The 24,792-nt window shown below is 36.4% G+C and overlaps 1 protein-coding gene across 4 annotated transcripts in view; it reads right to left on the bottom strand.

The window, feature by feature from the left end:
- The window catches only part of ARHGAP5 (Rho GTPase activating protein 5), a 103,986-nt gene that overhangs the window by 32,221 nt on the left and 46,973 nt on the right, over nt 1–24,792 (bottom strand). For 3 of the 4 annotated variants that reach the window (XM_072625649.1, XM_072625647.1, XM_072625648.1), the window contains exon 3: nt 7,043–7,187. The exons of the other annotated variant lie outside the window; for it this stretch is intronic. In XM_072625649.1, the coding sequence (XP_072481750.1) occupies nt 7,043–7,187 (145 nt within the window). The remainder of the gene's footprint in view (nt 1–7,042; nt 7,188–24,792) is intronic. 4 annotated transcript variants of the gene reach the window in all.

Raw genomic sequence — 24,792 nt, 5'->3', positions numbered from 1 at the left:
CTACTTAAGTTTATTTTATATATATTTTTATATATCCATGAATACAAGTGGATAATTAAATATCTTTACCACTTTTCGTTTTTTATAAACAAGTCTCCATCATATGTAAGCACAATTCAATCATTTTTGACTTATAGAAATGATTCAGAAGAAAACAAATTTCTTACAAATAGAGTCTAAAAATTAAGAAATTCTGAGACTAGAGCAAATTGTCCTCATGTCCTAGTTTACTGTATATGATAAGTATTGGTAAAATATGTTATAGCTCAATTTTATTAAAAATCAGTACATATATGGACAAAAATGAAACAAAGGCAACAAAATTTCAATAATTAACAAAATTAGATTCAGGAGATTTGGTCTATTTCTTGATCTGAAAAGTAGTGTATATAATAGTGTAGTGTAATAATAGTGTATGTTGCCTGCCTCGTGATACTATTTTAGAAATTTACTATACTATAAGGAAATTTATATAAACTACTATTTTAATTATAAAATATTACTCTTACCCTAGGAGACAGGTTGCTAAACTAGATGGGAAATTTTGGAATGAGAAAAAATCCATCAAAAGTAACAAGCTTGTAGAGGCAGGCTGAAAGTATAAGCAGGTTACTATGAGAGGATCACAGACTTAGAGCTACAATGGAGGCTATTTAGCATAACCAGCAAAGCCACACTTTTACATATCAGGAAACTGAAGCTAGGAGATATTAAGTGACTTGTCCAGGGCTACATAGCACAAGAAGCAGTGTGTTAATGGAATTCTTCCTGACTCCCAGTACAGCACTCTCTAGCCACTAAAACTCAATATATCAGGCTGACCCTCATCTTACCTTTAAAAGAAAAGTAAACAGAACAGGAATCTATTTCCAATTACATAAAAGGGGAAATAAGATGAGTGTTATCATAAAAATTTACTTTGCGTTCAATTTTGTTGTAAAGCATAGGTTCCAAAAAAGTGGTATTTCTGCCATTTTATAAACAGACTTATCAGGAAGAGCAGCTATATTGGGATATACATTCCACTAAATCTGTATGAAGATAAATTTTGCTAAGATTAAATTATTTAAATATAAAAGTGGCTAAAATTCTCAAATCCAATTTTAAAAATAATATTAACTGTAAAATTTCTTTTTCTAATTTAAAATCATTATTGAAACTAAAATGGAACTTAAAAATTATCTAGTCAAAACTCTTCATGTATATACATATGGGGAAAGACACCCATAAGAGGGAAATGACTTGGCTAAGCATAATTAGTGGCAGAGACAAGTCAAGAATCCCTGTCTTGCGATTTTCAGTTGGGTGTTTTCGCTACTACGCATCTCTATTTTAGGTTGGCCAGATAAAAAGGCTAAGCAAGAGTTTCTACCAACCTTTTTGGCTTTAAATATGGATACAAAATTGTGTTGAGGCACATTTATGCAGGCTAAAACAAAAACAAAAAAGGGCAGCCCTCACCAAACATTTTACCTTGGTTGCTTAATAATTCTTGTGATAAAACAAAATTCTTATTAACTTCTTGCATATTAATAAAACTAGGAATGTTACTTGTGGTTTTTAAGAGAAGAAACCACACATCTGAAAAGTGTCACATGGGGATGACAGAGATAATATTAAGGGGAGAAATGGTAAAGTTCTAGAACGGAGGAGGTTTCAGACCAGCAGAGAGAGAAAAATTTGTTTTATATCTAACAGCACAGCACTTACAGTATCATTTTAGCCTTAACCTATTTTAGTTTTGCTACAAAATAATCCAGGTTCTTTTCTTTAAAGAAGTCACACTGTTAAATGCTGAATCAATTTCGTTCATCTACTGAGAGCAACCCTCAGGGAAAATTATGAACAGTTGAGTTGAGGTCACGCGAAAAGTTACATGCTTTTTTTCAGTTTAAAAAGAGAGTGAAAGAGGCTCAAAGAAACAAAAAAGGATAAGACCTAGAAATAAACAGTGGAAAGCTGTCCTGAAGCTGACTGTTTTGGAAAAGAGAAAGAGACATTAGAAGCTGCAACAACTTGAAAGCCAGTTGGGAAACCCTGGTCTAGTAAACACCAGTAAGGATTAAAAGTTGATCATGCAGTGAGAAAGAATGGATTGAGAACCAGTTACTACTGGTAATTTAGATATTAAAATAAGAGAGAAAACGTTTCCAGTAGGTTGGAAGGATTCTTTATGAAAGCTTTATGAAAAGACATAGATAAGACATGAATAGGATAAAAAAGTATAAGGGTATTTCAACCTGTGATCAGTGATGAGAATTTTATTTCACCACTGAAATAAAAAATGATACAACATAAAAACAACACTTTCATTCATATGCAAAAAATTAAACATTCAATTTAATTAAAAATATTTATTAAGTGCTAGGCACTACTGCAAAGCATCATAGTGCTTACCAACAAGGACAAAAACACAGTTTGCCCTCAAGGAGTTTACCTTCTACTAGCACACAACTAAGGAAAATACAAGTTACCTCAGTGGAGGGAAGGCATAAACAACCAGGGGCAGAGAGGAGGGAAATCAGAGAAAGAGAAAGCTTCCTGTAGGAGGGTGAAACCTGAGCTGAGCATTGACAGAAATACTCTGACACTAGCAGATAAGAAATTCGAGGAATATACAGAACTACGACATATGTCAAGTGTAGGGTCTGGCTGGTAATGGCAAGAATGCAGTCCAATACAGTCCAGTGTGGCTGGAATACAATGTGCAAAGAATCATATGAAAGAAGAACAGAAAGATAGAAATGAACCAGATTGTGTAGGGATGTAAATGTCAGGCTTAGGAATTTTAATTTTATTCTAGATGCAATGGGAATACCCTAAATGGTTTATGAATAGGATAATGATATAGCCTCATGGCTACATGTGACCCTCTAGGTCCTCAAGTGCAGCTTCACTTCCCTTAATAAAAGGATGTGTTCTGTAAAACTTGGGACTCAATCAAAAGGCTGTACCTGAGGACCTAGAAGGCCACATATGGCCACAAGTTCCCCACCCCTGGGTTAGACCTATATGAAAGGAACAACTGTATGAAGAACACTTCTGTTTTAAGGAGAGGCTATCATACTACCAATGGGCACATGTTCAACTTTCACCAATGAAGGCTGAGTTGCTGATAAGGACTTTTCATTCCCTACCTCTTGGACCACAGTGCAACACTGCTCCCCACAGCATCAAAATGCACACACTTTTTGCACACCTGATTTCATATTTATAAAGTAATACTTGCAAGAACAAACATTCCACAGCTTGCTGGTCCAAGCAAGGGTAAGATGTAGCTGCCTTTGACCATTTGAGTTTACCAGGGTTCATCTCCCTAGGCCTACTTTGAGCCAATAGAGAACAAAAAACATCCATTCCTGGTCACAACAGTTCAGACCTTTATACCTGAGGCTCTGCTATTGGGATGTTTCCTAAATCCTAAACATACACATTTTGAGGGCTTGGGAAAACATAATTAGTTGAGACAGTGAAAAGAAGGCTGGCCTTGATCCAGTTCATACCCTCACAGATTACGACAAAAAACACTCATCTAGGGTCTGTATCTGAATAGCAACTGTAAGGCCCCTTATATTCACATCTATAGTTGTAAATCTATACTCTTTATATAGTGAAGCCTTTTACAAAGTTCAAGAATATAACAAGCAAGCAAAAACATCAAAATGTAGTATAATTAATAATGTACATGTATCTGCTCTTTTTTGAGGATTACTATGCCCATGTATGTTTCTTCTAAGCACATATCACATATGATCAAAATTCTGAGCAGTCATTTATTTGGGCTATTTTGCTCAAGCAGTAGAGTCAGAATGGAGGAGAGAGAAAGGAAGCAGAAAACAAATCAGCAGAATTCTATGAGGTGGTGACATTCAATTTTGATAGTGGTTGTATGGGTAGAAGGGGACAGATGAGAGAGATATTGTGGAGGTAGAATGAACAAGACCCGGTAATTAACAGGATATGGGGATCATGGAAGAGTCAGAGATGGTCACAAGTTAACAAAACAGACACTTAGAGAATGGTAGTACTCCGCATAGAGGTGGAGTAAGAAAATACTTCACAGCCTTTTTCTGAGCAAATTAATTAAATCACTACATGCTGGGTTTGGGTACTGGCAGAACTTTCGAGTAGAGATGTCCACAAAGTAATGTCTGATACAGGTCTGGAATTTAGCAGAGTCATGAGGGCTGGAGAGATACATTTTTGGAGTCATCTGCATAGAAGTGACACTGGTACTCAAGAAAGCTGATGTGATCACCAGGTTAAAAAGAGTGGAAGAAAAAAAAGAGAGAGAAATCAGAATATAGATGCTCATTCAGTAAAATAATTTACCATGAAGAAAAGGAGAATGAGAAGCAAAAGTAAAAGAAGTAGGAGAAATAACAATGGAAAGCAACATCAGGGAAGCAAAGAAATGAAAAATATATTGAAAGAGGGGGTGGTCAATAACATCAAAAGCTTTAGAGAGATCAAACAGGATAAGTACAGAGAATGACTACAGATTTAGAAATTAAGAGATTGCTGATAACCTTGGAGAGGACAGTAAAGTTGTGGAATTGGAAGCAAAGGCAGATTACAAGGGGTTCAGAAATGAGTAGGTGATAAGAAAATAGAGGCAGACAATTTTTAAGGTGTAAATATCTATTTGCAATACAGTTCAGGTTGGGTTTGAAAACTTGCTAATATAACTGGTGCTTGTAAGGTTTATATTTCTTGTTGATGTTCAGAAATTTAAGAAAAACCAATTAGCTTGAATCCCCACTAAAAGAAGAAAATGCATATTATTCATGCATACCAAGAGGCCTCAAAGTGTGATTCCCTAGACCCCTGGGAGTCCGTGAACCTTTCAGGGGGTCTCATGAAGTCAAAACCATTTTTATAATACTAAGATGCTATAGTTTCTAATCCAGTAAATATCTTCAGATATTATTCACGTAAACAAAAGTGCTTTGGGGAAATCTTCAATAATTTTTAAGAATATAAAGGAGTCCTGAGACCAAAAATTTGAGAACCTTTGACATTTACTTTGAAATAACTGCTACTACACACATACATCAACATTATTACAATATATGTAACAAGAATCAGGTGTAAATCATTTCAATGACTCCCAAATGACATTTCTACAAGCTATATAATCAGGTTTTATAAATCAAGCTATATCAATCTAATAAAGAATGAAATTTTATTTGTTCTTTGAAAGTCACTTTCTTTTGTAAACAAACTATTCAAGAAAGTATCCCACACTTGATGTTTGAAAAATATTAAAAGACTTTTTCAATTCAGCCACATGAAAAATATATCAAAATGTTAATTACCATTTCCCATTTGAGAAATATTTAGAGTAACCATTTCCACAACACTCAATCACAAAACTAGATAACTGAAATTTTAAAAATCCTAACCATTCAGTTATTAGTACTCTATTCCTCTAATGTAGAAATAAAGAAATAATGTGAATAAAGTAAGCAGAAAGCTATATTAAAAGGACAAGTAGATGCTTATTCCTTAGAAAGGATTAGTTTACAAGACAAGGGCATTCATTAAGTTTTAACTGGAAGTTTATGTGGGGGAGATGTAGCAATGGTGATGCTAATTTCTAGTTGCTTCTCCACATATGATAGAAAGAGTAGGCTATAAAGATGCCCCCAAAAGTCCTGATTAAAACCTTGTAGCATAAGTAATTAAAAAAAAAACCCAACACATTTAAAATACTAAATCTAAACACCAAAGAAAGAGGGGAGGAGAGGAATATTCATGTACAAAGTAGAACAGAAAGAGGATCACATATGAAACTATGAATCTCTATTAATCTACCCTTTGCAAACACACATCATAAAATCAGCATGCTATGCTGAAAACTGTCTTTTTTTCCCCTAAACTTCCTACAGTTCTATAAATTTAAAAAAAAAATTTCAATGATATCCTTTCTTTTTATCCTGAATAAAATATTACTTCCCATAATTCTGTTCAGGGGCCAGAGCTGGGGTGGCGGTGGGACTGATTATTAGCACACTGTTTTATTAGGACTGTGCCTAATTTTGAAACCAGTTAATTTTCAAAACCTAACTAGTCCAAGATACACAAAATCCAATGAAATAAAATAAAATAAAATACTAACACTCGTAGCTGTTATTACAAGCTTTATATATACTTTTGGGGAAGAAACATGGCATTGTGATAGAGAGCCAGCCTCAAATCAGAAAGACTTGATTTTAAGTACTGCTTCTGGCACATACTAGATGTGATCAACTTAACTTCCCTCATGGAATCCTCTAGGGCTGTAAGTTGCAGAGTTCCAGATCTAAAGTAAGTAGAGGGAGTTTCTCAGAGACAGTACCCTCCAGCAACAAAATTACAGGCCCTGACATCACAATAATGCCTTCCCCCTCCTCATCAAAATATTAACTCTAAGAAGGCACAAGCCTATTGGAAGATAGCTAAGAGCATTATATACTCCCCTAACAATACATTTAAAATCACAGCAATCCAGAACACATAAATATATAAAATGCTACAAACAGCTTCTCATACTTCTCTTTAAAAAAAAAAAACCTATAAAAAGAAAATGAGTTTAAGGAGAATGTACTTATATGAAGAAGTAAAAGTCATCAGAAAATGACATAAAAACCTATTACTTGCTTCTGTGAACACTTCCAGTTTTCCATTCAAAAGACAAAATATCTCTTGATTAAGCAAACAGCAGCATAATCTAAGACACTGGATAAACTTTTTAATTCCAGGATAAAATACATCAAATACCTTCAGTATTTTACCTGATAGTTTGTTACTAAGTTACAAACATAAGCCTCCAAATTGCAATCTGAATCCAAATATCTTTCAAATATCATATACAGTTATTTTTTCTAAATATTTTAGGGATTAAATTCTAACAGTGAAAAGTACATACCACTTTCAAAATGTAAAGCTTTTACACACAAAGAAAGCTGAAAGTAGGAAGGCACTCATTTACTTTTAATTCAGCAAGAAACAAGAGCAAAAAAAGAATCAAATTATTCTCATAGTGACATTTCTAACCTACCTGTATCTTCAATAAAGTTCACACATTTTTCAACGAACAGTGGTATAGGCTTCTCAGGTGAAACCAGATCCTGTAGGGGCATCCCAAAGTAATTACTTTCCCAATTCCTACGGATTGGTGGATTGAAAGCCTTAGTTTTCTTTTTCTGTTACAATAAAACATATTAAAGTTACAATACTATTAACATCAGGCCATTCAAAAATAATGCTATTAGTATTAAGCAATAAATTTTTTTGTTCAAATTAGAAATAAAAACAGTGCTTATGTGATTACATCACATCAGTAAATGGAAATTATTTTTGTATGTTCATGGCTTCTTATATTTGTAAGGTGCTTTGAAACTAAAGTTATACTTCATACCTAGAAAGAATTGGTGGTACACATTCCTATTCTATTTTTATATGAAAATACAGTCAAAGGAGCTTAACATGCACTGCATAGAACAGCAATCCCTACTGATATTAAGTCACATGAGTAAATGTACATATTTTGTTTTTAAAGTTAGGGTAAATATTCATCAAAAAGGAAAACTCCACCACATTAAGTCAGGTCACCTAAAAGTTGAGCTTTAACATGTATCTACATTGATACTTTAACATATCCAGGGGTGGAGTCACTTCCAAGATTCATGTTTAGGGCTAAAACTATTTAATATAGTGTGGCTATACATTAATACATAGTTTAACATAGTTTTGAGAAACTGGGGCATTTCTACCAAAATCAACATCCTCTCAAGGTAAAGGGAAGTAATAACAAATGGCCATTTAAGATGTTACATATTTTCTCCCATCATGAAATTCCATGGGAATACAGTTTAAATCTCTCTACTGTCAAATATTACATACAGAGTTGCAAATAATCTAAATCCAAAACTGTTACAGAAGCAGAGATGGTACATGAAGTTCTAGCACACTATTCCCCACATGAGATAATAAAAGTGCAATGGTAGATGTGAGCATGGTGTTGGTAGTCACCATGGTACCAGATATTTCATAACAGAAGAAAGCAAAGGCACAAACATCTAATTATGGGTATAAAGTGTTGAGTTATTACAGTATGATACAAAACTGCTTTATGCAGGGGAGAGTGCCAGGTGTGGAGTCAGGGAGAACAAAGATCAAATTTAGCACCAGACCCTAGTTAAGTGACTCTGGGCAAGTCACATAACTCATTTGCCTCGGTTTCTTCAGCTGCAAAATAAGCAGGAGAAGGAAATGTCAAACCACTTCCAAAGCTTTGCCAAGAAAACTCCAAATGGGGTCATGAAGAGCAAGGAACAACTGAAACAACTGAACAACACAAAAGTGCTTACAAAATTTTGTCTAATGATGTCAGCAACTAAGCTCCCAGTAAATTCTTTTTTAAGCACTGGAGAAAAACATATGCTTATGCCATAAACTTTCCTCAAAGGTAATCACATATAAGAGCACCCAAATTTAGTGACTGTAATTTTGTTGTTCAGTTGTTTCAGCCGTGTCTGACACTTCATGAGCCCATTTGGGGTTTTCTTGGCAAAGATACTGGGGTGATTAGTCATTTCCTTTGCCAGATCACTTTACAGATGAGGAAACTGAGACAAACAGGGTGAGGTGACTTGACAGGGTCACAAAGATATTAAGTGTCTGAGTCCTGATTTGAATTCAGGAAGATGAGTTTTCCTGACTCCAGGCCCAGTGCTCTGTCCACATTGCACCACCGAGTTGCCCTGCGTACAACAGACTTCATTAACATTTACACTGAAGATATTTTTTCAAAAATTTTAAACTTATATATCAAAAAAGAGAGATATAGGATATGATGCTTCTACATGAAATCATGAATCTCCATTTAATACTACATATTTTTTAAAAAGTATAAAAAAATTCTACACATTATTTTCTGAACTTCTATTCTCTCCTGTGCATTTAAAAAAAAGTTTCAATGACCCTCTTTTGGGGAGGGCACCATTATTGCTGCTAACTCTCTTTTCCCTCTCAATCCACCTCTTAGTTAACTAAGAAAATTTTCCCAGAAGAATGGGGGAAATTTTCTTTTAACAAAGAAGCTGTCAAATAAAATGAATCTACACAGTGGTTAGGTCCAAAAATATACATCTCTGCAAGTGTGTTCATCAATTTTGTCAGGATGAGATTAATATGCTTCATCAGCATCTAGGGGTGAAATGGATAGTGCTGGGCTGAAGTCATGAATGTTTGAGTTTGAATACAACCTAAGACACTAGCTGTATGGCCCTGGGAAAGTCACACAATCCCTGTGTATGTACCTCAGTTTCCTCAACTGTAAAATAGGGATTAAAAATAGCCCCTACCTCCCAGGATTGTTCCAAGGATCAAATAAAAGCTTATTCTCTTCCCTTCTAACACAGGTCCTCTAGAGTCAGAGTTGGTCATCACATGTTTTTTCACTAACCAAACCCCAAGCCTACAATGCAGTTCCTCCTCACTTCCACTTGGAAGAATTCCTCACATCTTTACAAGATGAAGTCAAGAACCACATTCTACAGGAATTCTTTTCCTAATCACAACTGTGAGTGACCTGCCTCCCTAACAATTTAGCTGCTTTGTAATTATTCTGCATATACCCACAGGTACATGCTATCTCACTGAATAAAATAAAAGTTCTTTGTGTGCAAGGCCAGTTTCATTTTTGTCTCTATTTCCACACAGTACATGACATATTGGAGGCACTTAATAAAAAAACCTTCAGCTACTTTTTCTCCACAATGTTTCATTTATGTTAATTATTTTTACCAATATGAGAAGAAAGAAAAGAGGAGAGAGAGAGAGAGGGCCCTGGGCAGATCCCTGGGATATTATTCACAAGTGATGGGAAATTGATGATTCTATAAAGGAGATTTTAGAAAGATTGGTTTGACAAGCAAGAGGACCCTGAAAGACTAGCATCATAAAAACTCTGGGAGGTATAGTGTAGGAAGGGATGGTCAACAGTATCAACACAAGAGTGGTCAGAGACAAAAACTGAGAAAAGGTCACTAGACTCAGGAATAAAAAGCAGTTTCAGTCAGATGGTAGAAACAAAGTCAGACTGCAAGATGGTAAGAAGAAATGGTGAAAATTATATGACTAGAAAGCCTCTTCTGAGAAGAAATAGATACAGAACAACAGCTTGCAGGTCACTGATAAAAAAAATTTAAGAATTGTAGGAAAAAACTGAACATGTTTGAAAGCAAAAAAGAAGAGGAGCTAGGGGATAAGATGTTTAAAATTAGAGAGAATGGATGATCAAAAGAGCAACCTTCTAGGAGAATGAAGTATCTAAGATAGAAAAGATGGCACTGTCAAAAGTCACCTCATCCTCCAAGACTGGAGTAAGGGAGGGAAGGATGGAGGATGATGCTGAGGTGAAGTGAGGAAAGGGAGCTCATGATGGATAGCCTTAATATTTCCTTGAAGTAAAGTATTATATGAGGTCCTCTGCTGAAAGATGGAGATGTGGTAGTTAGTATATGTATCTTGAGAAGAGAAGATTTGAAACAGTTGCTATTAGGGACTAATGGCTCTCAAATTTTTTTGGTCTTAGGTCTCCTTTACATTCTTAAAAATTCTTCATAAGTAGATTATGGCTATCAATATTCATCATCATAGTATGACCTTACACACCCTCAGGATAAACCCTGAACCACACTTTAAAAACCAATTGATTAGGGAAGTCTGTAAAGACCAGAATATCAATACAGATCCAGGTGAGATTAAATAACAGTAACTTGTGGAGAACTCAACATAACTGCACAACTTCCTCCAAATGATACTGAGCACACCATAAGAAAGATAGGGGTAATCAAAGATTGGATTTTGAAATGGCACAAACAAAACATCATGGCAAGGGATTTAAAGGTCATAGAGAGTGTGCAAGTGAACTGGTTAACTAAACAGGTAAAGTTTAGAAGGGAGGAAATTAAGGTTGGAGGAGTATTGTCCTGAGAAAGCAAGAAATCGTAAAGTAATGGAAAGTTGCAGTGAGGAGAAGAGTACAGTGAGGCACAGGAAGCGCTCAAAGAACAGGAGTTCTAGTCACATAAAGAAATGATGGTTTGGGGAGGTAAAACATTGTGGGTGACAACGAAATCAAAGGTATTACCATTCCTATGAATGCCTAAGGAAGAGTGAGGGTACATACCCCGAAGGAATTGAGTTGTCTTTCCATGAGGCAATTTCTTCCAAACATTTCTTGGGAAATTTATTTTTCCTGACACTCCCTACCATTCCCCTCCAACCCCTGAAAAAATCAATCAAGAAATCAGGGGAAAGTATAGTGATTCTCCTATGAAAATTAATGGCTACCAATCAACACTGGAGATGTTACTGATTCAAATCCACTAACGTCAATTAGAAAGCAAGTGCAAGAATCACTGACACCTGGAGTTCCAAGTTAAGGTCAACATTTCCGGAAACTGGGACAGAAGCATGCAGGAGCAGCAGTCACCATCTAATGAGTCACTCTTGCTAATAAACGTTATGCATGTCTGTGTATGTATACATACATACATGTCACATACATAACTTTGTGTATATGTGCATTTGGCCCTATTTGCTGCAGTCATTCTTGCAAACAAAATATATACATAGTATACTTTACACAATCCCATGAGGGGTGCTCCAAAAATAAAGTTTTGTAAGCAAAAAAGGTCCTTAAATTGTTAATTTCAACATATGTTTCTTTGTACTGCTGTTAAAATTGTCAGGAGATCTGAATGTTATGTGGATCACAGCTATCCAACTATTATAGCTATGCAATGCAAACCTAGTTTGTTGGCATTTTCCAACGTCTGAATATTCACTACAAAACTCTTTGTAAATTTATTAAACAAATTTTTAGATATTTATAAATAAGAAAAGAGGATCAAGAAGGAAATATTTTAAGATGAAGGAAAATGAGTCAGTTCGTTGCAAAATAAGTTTTAAATCACAATATATTGGTTAGTAACATAACAAACCATGCATATATAAACACACATATAGATACTTTTTAAAAAAGAAAACTTCTAAAATTTTTAGCACAAATCTATCACAGAAAAATGCTTCACTGTTTATTAGGCCATTTTTTAATATTTAATTAATTTTTAATAATATTTAATTTTAATATTAAAAAGCACAAATAAAATGTGATGAAAAATACAGAATAACTGATGATTTCAGGAATTACTGAGAATTCCTAGGAATTACAATCTATTGTTCTTAGATCCCAAAGATTAATGTATGCTGGGAATTTGGAAAGATCAGAATAGAGGAGGCTCATTAACTAGGAAGGATAGACCCCAACAAATAAGTTTAAATGCCCAAATGAGGACAAGAATTGAGGTGAAGAAGAATGTGAGCTAGGTTTACAAGAGCTTCTACAGGAAGTTTTTTGCAACCCCTCAACTCTAGTGCCTTCTCTCTTTTAATAATTTCCTATTTTTTCTGTATATAGCTTATTTGTACATATATGTTTGCTCTCTGTCTTCCCCCTTAGATTATGAGTTTCTTGAGGGTTAGGGGTTTTCTTTTGCCTTTTTTTAATCTCCAACTTGTAATACCTGACACAGACACTTACTGACTCATTAATTAGGCACTGAACTTCAAGACAAGGGGGTATAATAACCTGAAGGCATATAAATAACAGCCACAAAGGTCTGGATATGATTATTCATTTGGTCAGAGTGAACCACAAAGAAGACACTGTTGAATGAAATGATAGGGGAAGGGCCTGGAAGCAGCAACAAAGCATACCTACTTCTTCCTCCTAGTCCATCTACTGTGTTAGGGGATATAAGAAAAATTATATTCAGTACTAAAAAGTCACAAACATAAGGGAGAGCCAGGTTTCTGGGACCACACAGACAGAGCATGAAGAGGGTCAGTATGCAAGGCCATTTGCTAAAGACAGAGTAAGTATTCCACAGGACAGTAGGAGAGAGCAGAACCGAACAGGAGCTCAGGAAAGAAAGATTTAATATGATTAAGAAGGAAAAAGTTTGGGTCCAAGAAGCCTATAGACTCACAGGACACTAAACTACATACCTGTTTTAGAAGCAATGACAAAGCTAATTTTATTACAATCTCTTAAGAAAAAAAATAAAAATACACAGGAGGGAGGATGTATGGATAGATGGCAAGATACCTGTGCCAGCTAGGCCCCAGTGTCCCGGTGGGATAGTTAGAGGAGATGAAGTTCTTTTGGAATAGAGGAACTAACGTGCAGTTTGCCTATTCATTTATTCAACAGCCTAGGGAACTTTTGCCCCAAGGCAAGACTCAAAGCCAGATTTTCTAAGCAAATGACCTAGATTCAAATCCTAGTTTGTCTGTTTATTTGCTCGAACTCTCTCCTACTCTTTCCATCTCTATTTGTCCCTAATCTGAATTTCTCAGAGGAAAAAGTAGACAAAAACAATTTCCTTTGTCAAAAAATATTTTTTCCTTTAAACATATGTAGCATTCAGCAGGGAATAGATCCCTATTCCAATGGTAAGCAAAAGGCAACCAAAAGAAATATGACTTACTTAAAAGTTAAGCTTTAGAAAAAAATACATGGTCCTATCCAAGATGGAGGGAATGGAAATGGAATTAAATGAGGAGGGTGCCATATTTATACAGGTATACCTGGAAGAACACTGCCCCAAATGTCATAACAACATCATTTTGAAATGGCAACCAAACAATCCACTCCAGCTGGGTGTTGATAAATATTTAATAACCACCATTCCGGGGGAAAAATGTACACAAGACACTGTAAGTTTAATTTGCATTATTAACATTTTCTCTCTCTTTCTTAAGTCTAAACAATCAACAAAATAAAACAAACCCTTATTTGTAGCATAATTTCCCAAGTGTGAACAACTGTTGAGACAAAAAATTTAACAACTGAGCAGAGATGGACCCAGCATACCCCCTGAACTAATGTCCTTAATGATGCTGTTTAAGTCAATGCTTCCTTCATTTGTGCTAAGGATGAAAAGGTAAACAGTCCTCAACTCATAAACAAGCTGTGATCCAACACTTGGTTGTTTGGAATTCAGAATCCATTTCTTCTTAGAAACTTTCTGTGAGTTTCAAGGGTAAATCATGTGACCTACTAGACCATAATGCGGCTAAAACATTATACACTAGGAATTTATAAAACATCAACATCACGATATGTCCAGTGCTTAGCATATAATGGGCCTTAAAATAAAAGTTAGTTGACTATATAATTTTTGCAACAATTAAAAAATTTAAAAATAGGTTTAAAATTTTTATCTTGAATACTGAAGCTAAAGAAAAGGGTTTAAGAGTAGGAGGATAATTTCTCTGGAAATTCTAAGATATGATCCCATCCTCTTCAATTCACACTGTGCACTCTATCTCTACATGTGTGTGCATGTGCGTGTGCGTGTGTGTGTGTAATCCCACCCAGTACCCAGATACTGAATAGTTTCAAGAGTTACAAATATTGTCTTTCCATGTAGGAATGTAAACAGTTCATCTTTTGTAAGTTCCTTATGACTTCTCTTTGCTGTTTACCTTTTCATGCTTCTCTTCATTCTTGTGTTTGAAAGTCAAATCTTCTCTTCAGCTCTGGTCTTTTCATCAAGAATGCTTGAAAGTCCTTGATTTCATTGAAAGACCAATTTTTGCCCTGAAGTATTCTACTCAGTTTTGCTGGGTAGGTGATTCTTGGTTTTAGTCCTAGTTCCTTTGACTTCTGGAATATCTTATTCCACGCCCTTCGATCCCTTAATGTAGAAGCTGCTAGATCTTGTGTTATCCTGATTGTACTTCCACAATACTTGAATCATTTCTTTCTAGCTGCTTGCAATATTTTCTCCTTGACCTGGGAACTCTGAAATTTGGCCACAGTGTTCCTAGGAGTTTCTCTTTTTGGATCTCTTTCAGGTGGTGATCTGTGGATTCCTTGAATACTTATTTTGCCCTCTGGTTCTAGAATCTCAGGGCAGTTTTCCTTGATAATGTCATCAAAGATGATGTCTAGGCTCTTTTTTTGATCATGGCTTTCAGGTAAGCCCATAATTTTTAAATTGTCTCTCCTGGATCTATTTTGCAGGTCAGTTGTTTTTCCAAGGAGATATTTCACATGATCTTCCATTTTTCCATTCTTTTGGTTTTGTTTTGTGATTTCTTGGTTTCTCATAAAGTCATTAGCCTCCCTCTGTTCCATTCTAATTTTGAAAGAACTATTTTCTTCAGTGAGCTTTTGAACCTCCTTTTCCATTTGGCTAATTCTGCTTTTGAAAGCATTCTTCTCCTCATTGGCTTTTTGAACGTCTTTTGCCAATTGAGTTAGGCTGTTTTTCAAGGTGTTATTTTCTTCAGCATTTTTTTGGGTCTCCTTTAGCAAGGTGTGGACCTGCTTTTCATGCTTTTCTTGCATCTCTCTCATTTGTCTTCCCAGTTTTTCCTCCACCTCTCTAACTTGACTTTCAAAATCCTTTTTGAGCTCTTCCATGGCCTGAGCCCATTGAGTGGGCTGGGATACAGAAGCCTTGACTTCTGTGTCTTTCCCTGATGGTAAGCATTGTTCTTCCTCATCAGAAAGGAAGGGAGGAAATGCCTGTTCACCAAGAAAGTAACCTTCTAGAGTCTTGGTTTTTTTCCCTTTTCTGGGCATTTTCCCAGCCAGTGACTTGACTTCTGAATAGTCTCTTCACACCCACTTTGCCTCCAGATCCGCCCAGGCAGCGCTTGGGGTCTGAGATTCAATGCTGCTTCCCAGCCTCAGGGCTTTGGGAGGGGGCAGGGCTGCTATTCAGTGTGAGATCAAGTTCAGGTGCTCAGGTGGGGGCAGGGCCGCCTCTCAGGCTCAGTTCCCTCAGGGGGTTTATGCAGAGACCTTCAACAATGGATCCAGGCTCCTGCCTGCTTGGGGAGCCCCAGTCTGCTCCCGCCTCCACTGCTGCCTCCCGAGGGGGTCTGAGTTATGGGAGCACCCCACTCCCCTCTAGGCAAGCCGAGAGGACCCTCTCACCAACCTTTGGGGCCCCTGGGTGGAAGGACACGCGCGGCTGCTGGAGATTCCGTCCCTGAAGCCTGCTCGGATCTGCTCGGATCCCCTCCGGGTCCGCAGCAACCTTTTGCAAGAGGTTTTCAGGTCCCTCTGGAACAGAAATCTCGTCCGCTCCGTTGTTCTGTGGCTTCTGCTGCTCCAGAATTTGTTGGGAGTTCTTTTTTACAGATATTTTATGGGCTGTGGGTTCAGAACTGGCATATGTGTGTCTTTCTACTCTGCATTCTAAAGAAGACTTCAGAATACTTTTAAGATACTTAAAGTTATGCTGTATAACTTCTACATTTAGCCTACAATACTTCTGTGTGATATAGAGGTGGACTGATGGTGGGCTTTCAAAATATAAATATAATGTCAGTAGATAAAAAGATGTCCCAAGTCCTCCATTTATTGAAAAAATTTAAGTATTGGTCCAGTAGTAGATCATTTGTTCACCATCCAAAGACCAATTCAACTTAATTTCTGAAAGATCATCACTAGGTTGATCATAGAGTGACAGTCCATTCCTAAATATGAATATTAAACACATGGAAAAGAACTCTAAGACTGCTAAGTGCAAAAGTTCAAGATCAAATAAGTTAAACAAGTCTACTGAAAAAGAAGCTACGAAAACTGCTAGTTCTTCCCAAGTGAAAATTTGTAAACTCACAAACCTAGTATACTCAAAATTTGAGGCAGAATATGGAACAGAATATCCTGAAAATCATAACAAAGTTAGTATTATTCCTTCTACATTAAAATCATGGCAAAATGAATTTCAGTAATTAGTTTTAGTTCACAGAATTGCTCTTTAAATAGTAATAGTTACAGAATTGTAACTGAATCAAAGCAAATTTCCTAATTTTACTATTTTTAAGCAGTAATACATTAAATAGAATATGAAACTTTACACCGGTCTTTGTACCTACAGCAGACTTAGTAAAATTGCTAAGTTAATCATTCTTAAATTAAATCTAAAAACTTTTAAAAGTAAGTTTGGGAACAAAAATTAAGTAGCAAGAGTGGCACTGCCTTGCTTAAGCAAATAGCAGTCAATGGAAGTAGCTAAAGCATAACTTTCACTTTAATTGGAAAACTATGTCCTACAAATTGAATGCATAAAACATACTTAAACCTCATCCCCCTTCCCCCAAATATCTTAAGAGCTACTCTTACTGCCAGAAAACATGGAAGGAATAAATGAAATGGATTCATATAATTTTCAAAAAATTCCAGTTTATTCTCAATGTTTAATTGTTTTTTTCCAAGACTTTAATGATTCACAACTATATCACTGAATATTTCTTCAACTGATACAAGTCATAAAGATCCCTAAAAGGAAGGGAATAATTGATCCCCATAACTATGAAATAGGTTTTACTGTTATTCCCATTTTGAAGTTGAGGAAAAGGAGAAGTCACTTACAACTTGTCCAAGGCTACACTGGTATTAAGAGGCATGTGAGAAAGCATTTGAACTTAGGATTTGCTGACACCAGGCCCAGCACTCACACAGCACACCATGAGTTCTACTGTGCCTGCATCATCTCTCTCTCTCCCTTTCCTCTTCCCACTCTCTCATTCCTATGGTGAAGATTCCCAAATCTATAAAACTAATCCTCATTTCTCTCCTGTACACCCATTATCCCACCAACAATCTACTAAATATATCCATCAAGATGTATCCTTGGCATTGCAAACATGTCCTTGCCAAATCCACAACACTTTCCTCAATTCCTTAATTCTGCTGAGGACATTCACCTTTGAAATCATTCAAATTCAGTAGAGTTATCCTAAATGTTTCCCTTTTCCTTAACCCCCATATCTATCAGTTGCAATTTTAGCCACTTCTACCTTTTATTTCTCACATCCATCCCCTTATCTCTACTCACATGACCAGTGCTCAAGTTCAGGCTTTCATCACTTCATTTTCCAGGTCCTCTTCCCAAATCCACCCTCTAATTCTACCAAAATGATATTCCTAAAGAAAGGTCTGGCAATGTGACTGCCCTGTTCGAAAAGATTCAGTGGCTCTCTATTGCCTTTTGGATAACATACAAACACCTCTGTTTGACATTTAAGACTCTTCACAATATAGCTCTAACCTGTCTTTTCAAATGGCAACCTTTGTCCTATACATTCTTTGTTCCAGTCAAATTGACCTTTCTATTCTTCGTTTAGGGCATTCAATTTCTCTTCTCCGTGCTTTTGCACAGTCCTTCAGCATGTACCCTCCATGAGCTTCAAAGGAAACACCCCGGTTTTTTCAACATCTTTGCCAAGATGAGGCACATAAAACACTACAGATGTGGTGTGACCAAGAGAGAGTACAGATGAACCAGTAACAACCAAATTTTATATTACTTTCACTTTCCAAAATATCTTCTCCACAATCCCCTACTCCCATTAAAAGGAAGCTAACATAATCAAGGACAGAATAGGTCATATTCTATAATTCTCTTAAACAAGTCTATTCACTGAATGGGCATTACCTCACCCTAAGTGAACACCTGAATAGGCCTAAGATTAAAGGGGCCAAGGTCTCCCATCGCATCCTGGGCCATCTCCAGTCATCCAGATGAATATCTGGTCACTGGATCCACATGGCTAAGGCGGAAAAAGTGAGGCTGGTGACCTTGCACAGCCCTCTCTTACTCAAAACAAAGTGCAAGTCATGTCATCACTTCTCTGATGTCATAGTCTTAAAGAATGAAGGACAAACACAAATAAGGAAAGTAGTTCCATGTTCTTCTTTGGGGGTCAATCTTGGTCATTATAATGTTGAAGAAAAAAACTAATACTAATACTGTAATTTAAAATTATAAAATATTTTAAAATTTACTAGTATTTAAAACTTAAGTGTGCCCCAAACAATTTTACCCTATTTAAAATCATCCCATATCCAAGTCAGAGAGATGTCCAAACTTACAGTCCCCCAGACTCACCCTAGCTCCCAAGAATATCATCCAATTTTTTTTCATTCATTTAAATTCTACCCAGCTTTTAAGGATCATTTCAGTTCCTATCTTCTCCATAGAAACTCAGCTCTCATTAATCCAAGATCCATCCAAAACTACTAGAACACATATAGTTGTAGCACAAATTCAAAAAAAATATTGCTATCTTGTTTTTACTTCACCTTTATTCCCAAATATGAAACTCTCTGGCTCCCTATCCAGTAAGTAATCCCTTTTAAGAAATATTTTTTCAAGGAAAAAAAGCAGTTCAGCAAAACTAACCAACATATCTACTTATTAGTTAGTCTATGCAATTAGGTAGGCTTCCTCTATCTTTTGGTTTTAGTGGTCGAAGGGGTCACAGTCACATAGATGGAATAAGCGTGGCTGGATTTCACTTTGCACTATAGCATTACCTTTGTTCCCAAACCTATACCTCTCCCAAACTTTCCTATTCCTATAGAAGATACCAGCATCCTCCCAGTCACCCAGGTTTACAACTTTTAAAACTTATCCTCAATGTCTATTATTCACTTCCACATTGTATTATAATAAATGGATAATCAGTTGGCAAACTCTGTCATTCTAACACTATAACATCGGTTTCATTTGTTCTCTTCTCTGTATTCACACTACTGCAACAATCACCTGATTAGTTTTTCTGCAACAAGACTCTCCCCACTCCAATCCATCCCCCACATATGACAAAGTGATTTTCTTAAAGTGTAGTTACTATGTCACTCCTCTACTTATACTCCAGTGCCTTCCTATTTTTTTCTGATGTCAAATACAAAATCCTTGGCATTTGAAGTCCTTCCCCAACCTGGCCCTACTCTACACCTTTCCACCTTGATGCTTCTATACCATACTCCTTCCTCCATGCTAAGGTCCTGCTGAACTGATTTTCCTGTTGTTGGAATATACAGTAGGAATTTAATATAATGCTTTTTGGTTGGTAACTGAAGGAAACTTCCAAGGTAACAAAAGAAGGATTAAGAAGTTTGGTTTCAACATCTATAAACTTAAATGAAATAAGGCATTGAAAGATTAAAATATGTATTTGAAAAAATACATAAAAGACACGAAATATAATGCAAAAACATTTGTAAAGTTCTAGATTTAAGCCCTGGAAAAATATTATTTTACAAATTCTACCAAAAAAAATGTCCACAAGACAAACTTCAAAAGATTATGTATGTGAACATTTTCTCCCACACAAAGGTTTGGTCATTATCTCTTGGCAAACTCACTGAATTTAGAGATTATGAATTTTTCTTTAAACAAAGCGCATATCCCAATGTTAGCTGACCTTGTTTAAATGACAGATGGCTCAGGAGTATTGCTAACAGAAGATGTTTTCCAAAAATAAATACATTTAATCCATACCTTCAAGGCAAAGATGACTTAATTTTTTAAGCTTTCTTACGTTTTGATATCATCTTTACTTTACAACATATGTACCTTGTTCCAGACACTATTCTTTCATCAATACAATCTAATACTGCATTAACTTTCTGGTTACCATACCACACTGGGGATTCACAATAAACTTGTAGTCTACTAATACCCCTTATGTCTTTCTTCAAGGAATTGTTTTCTAGCAATATATTCATCTATACAATTGATTTTTAAACTAGGTGCAGGGCTTTCTCACTTTTAAATTTCATCCCATTAGCTTGAGCTTACTGTTCTGGCCTGGTAAAATATTTAAATCCAAATTCTGTAACTCTATAAATAAGCTAAGCCTCCAAAATTTGTGAGATGTGAAAATCTGAAAAGCATGCACTCTACAGCTTTAATCAAGCCCCTTATAAAACTGACAATAATAACAATGACAGCTGTCATTTACACGCCATTTTAATGTTTTCAAAGTACTTTACATGCATTATACCGTTTGATCCTTAAAATCATCCTGTGAGAGGTGCTATTAATAGCTGAGAATCAGATTAAGTTACCCACAGTAGTGAGTTTCTACAGCATGGTTCAAATGCAGTTTTTTCTCTTTTTTTTTTATTATAAATTTTTTTTATTTATTTAACTTTTAACATTCATTTTCACAAAACTTTGGGTTCCAAATTTTCTCCCCTTTAGTCCCCTCCCCCCACCCCAAAACACCAAGCATTCTAATTGCCCCTGTGACCAATCTGCTCTCTCTTCTATCCTCCCTCTCTGCCCTTGTCTCCATCTTCTCTTTTGTCCTGTAGGGCCAAATAACTTTCTATACCCCTTTACCTGTACTTCTTATCTCCCAGTGGCAAGAACAGTACTCGACAGTTGCTCCTAAAACTTTTGAGTTCCAACTTCTTTTCCTCCCTCCCTCCCCACCCCTTCCCTTTGGAAGGCAAACAATTCAATATAGGCCAAATCTGTGTAGTTTTGCAAATGACTTCCATAACAGTCGTGTTGTATAAGACTAACTATATTTCTCTCCATCCTATCCTGCCCCCCATTACTTCTATTCTCTCTTTTGATCCTGTCCCTCCCCATGAGTGTTGACCTCAAATTGCTCCCTCCTCCTCATGCCCTCCCGTCCATCATCTCCCCCACCCTGCTTATTCCCTTATCCCCCACTTTCCTGTATTGTAAGATAGGTTTTCATACCAAAATGAGTGTGCATTTTATTCCTTCAAATGCAGTTTTTTCTAAAAGCTTTCCACTACTCTACAAGGAACAAGATAAGATGCCTGGGAACACCAGACTAATGAATTTCCTCAACTCTGATCTAGATTATCAAATCAATCAATAGGCATTTATTTACTAAATACCAAGTACTAGTACTGGGTGAAATGCTAAGGACACAAACACAAAACCAAAACAGCCTGTATCCTCAAGGAGTTTACATTCTAATGGGAGAGAAAACTTGTATCAGATAGGCTTTGCCAGACACATACAAAACAGACAGTAACAGATCCTGGGGAAGGACATACTAGCAGGTGACAGGACCAGAAAAGTGTTCATATAGAAAGGTGACTCTTAAGGAAATCAGGGATTCTAAAAGGGGGAGATAGGGACAGGAGACAACCATTATAAAAGGCATAGAAACAGGAAATGAAGTGTCACATGTGAGGAACAACACAGCTAGTGTCTGGACCAAAGAGTACATAGAGCAGAAGAATGTATAATTAGGATAGAAAGTTAGGTTACAGTCAAGCTGTGAAGGGCTTTAATTGCCAAAGAAGGATGAAATGACTAGACTTGCATTTTAGGAAAATCGTTTCAGCTCTTGTGTGAAAAATGGAGCTAGGGAGACCAATTGGATTATTGCAACAGTCTAGATGAGATGTGATGACAGTTTACACAGTATGACAATGACTATACGAGTATAGGGAAAGGGGAAGAGAAGTGAATAAGAATTTATACAGTACTTACTATATGCCAGGCACTGTGCTAAGTGCTTTTTACAAATATTATCTTTTGATCCTTACAACAACCCTATGAGGTAGGTGCTATTATCAACTCCATTTTACAATTAAGGCAACAAGCAAACAGAGGTGAAGTGACTCACTCAAGAACACAAAGTGTCCTGAGGCTGGATTTGAACTCATATTTTCCTGACTCCATGTCCAACTCTCTAGCCACTGAACCACTGCCTTTAGAGAACAGATGTTAGATGTTGAGAAGGTAAAACAGATGAGATTTGGCAGCTGACTGGATATGTGGGATAAGTAAGAATGAGTAACAGATGGTGATATCAAGGATTCAAATATGAGAGATCGGAAGGACAGTGGAAACTGCAAGAGAAATGGAAAAATTTAGCAGAGAAGTAGTGGACTTGGGAAGAAAATTAATGAGTTCTGAAGCCTTTGGGGTATGCCTACAATTAGGGATAGATATGACAAAGATGATAATCCAGCAAAGGAAACTGAAGAGTGATCAGACATGTGGGGGAAAAGAGATGAGTATCACAAGAGCCCAGAGCGGCTAAAGTATTTAGAAGGAGATGGTACTAAATAGTATCACATGATACATGCTAGTTAGTGACAAAGAAAAGAAATGGGAAAAGACCATTTTGCTTTCACCTTTATTAACTGATCCCAGCATGGTTCAAGGTACAAAGTGAACCATAAAGTTTCAAAAAAATCAATGAGTCAATTGATGGCATGATGGGCAATCCAAAAGACTACTGTGAAGATTAGTGCATTAAGAGAGGCAAAAAAAAGAGACGGTTCTGTTGTATTTGGAAACAGCTAGGTGAAACAGTAGTATATGGAGCACTGGATGTGGGAACCAAGAAGATCTCAATTCAAATCTAGTTTGGGCACTCACTGGGCTGGGTCACCCTGAACAAGTTATTTTAATCTCTTTCAGTCTTATTTTCCACACCTGTAGAACGGGTATAATAATTGTATATACTTCACAGGGATACTGCAGGAATCTTTTAAAGCACTAAATAAGTGATTTAAGGACAACTCCTTTTTCTGCTGGATAGTTAACATCTAGAGTATCATGTTCAGTTCTGAGTTCTGTATTTTAGGAAGGACATGATAAGCTATCAGGGGAAAGCATCCAGAGAAGACAACCATGATATGATAGTGAAGAGCACCGACATAACATCATTTGAGGATCAGTTAAACAAACTAGGGATGTTTTGCCTGGAACAGAGATTTGAGGGAGTGAAGATACCTTCAAATGTTCCATAGGTTGTTCTGCCTAAGTGGGATGAAATACATTGTATTTGCTTCAGATGACAGAACCAGGAATGGAAGCCAAAAAGAAGCTAATTTAGGCTTAATTAGATGCTTCAAGCCCTCTATTAGCTTTCCCATTCACCAGGATCTCTCCACTAACAATGGTTCAATAAGCACATAAGAAAATCATTCAGTACCCTAGAACCTAACCTGTTTAGGCCAGAAGGGAAACTCATTCAAATTATCTTGAATAACTAAAAATGAACTTTTCGTATTACTTTATTTTATGTGAGCTAGTCATTTTTCTAATCAGTTTGCAAAGTCATTGAGGATCAAGACAATATGCTATATATTTCTGCAAGATAATCAAATACTTGACTGATTAGTGCTTAAAGAAGTGAAATGGCTAAATGGTGAAGGGTGGCAGTAACGAATGCAGGCAGAGCTAATGACAGAACATGTATTTAAGAGGTGGAAGAGATTTAAAAGCTTTAGATCTGAAGCCCTCATTCTGAAAACGAGAAAACAAAAGACTAAGGACTAAGTGACCAGTCTAAAGTCACAGAGAAAGTGAATGTTGGCTGGAATTTGACTCTAGGTCTTGTGACTCTAATTAGATCCAATACTTTTCTAGAAATCTGTTTACTTAGGATTTCCCAATTTCAGAAGCAATATTGCAAACTTTGCAATTAGAGTCCCAAACTAGTCAGGCCATTCAGGAAAACGAATGCTACAAATGCATGTCCATACACTCATTCTTGTAGAAGATTCTTATTGTCCTTCTAGGTCATATCCTACAGCAGTATACTCTAATGATGATGTGCATGAGTGGCAATATGAAAAATATTAAACTCATGCAATGGCAGTACTTATATAATGCTTTAAGATTTGCAAAGTGCTTTACATGTTATCTCATTTTATCCTCACACATAGCTAATGAGATGGGTATTACTATGATCCCCATTTTACAGACAAGGAAACTGAAGCTAAGAAAGGTTGACTGACTTGCCCAGGGTTACACAACTTGTGTTTTGGAGAAGAAGGATCCAAACTTCCTGACTCCAAGTAAATACTTGCTCCATAAAGCCAGTCATATAGGAGGGTGAGTGGTAACAAAGGCCAAAGTGCTTCAATGCTACCCAAAACTATCAAAAGACCTAGAGAAGCGGTTCTTAACCTGGGAT

The sequence above is a fragment of the Notamacropus eugenii genome, chromosome 7, assembly GCF_028372415.1.
Source record: "Notamacropus eugenii isolate mMacEug1 chromosome 7, mMacEug1.pri_v2, whole genome shotgun sequence".
Lineage (NCBI taxonomy): Eukaryota > Metazoa > Chordata > Mammalia > Diprotodontia > Macropodidae > Notamacropus > Notamacropus eugenii.
Note: the sequence above shows the minus strand (reverse complement) of the source record. Positions and strands in the feature narration are given on the sequence as shown.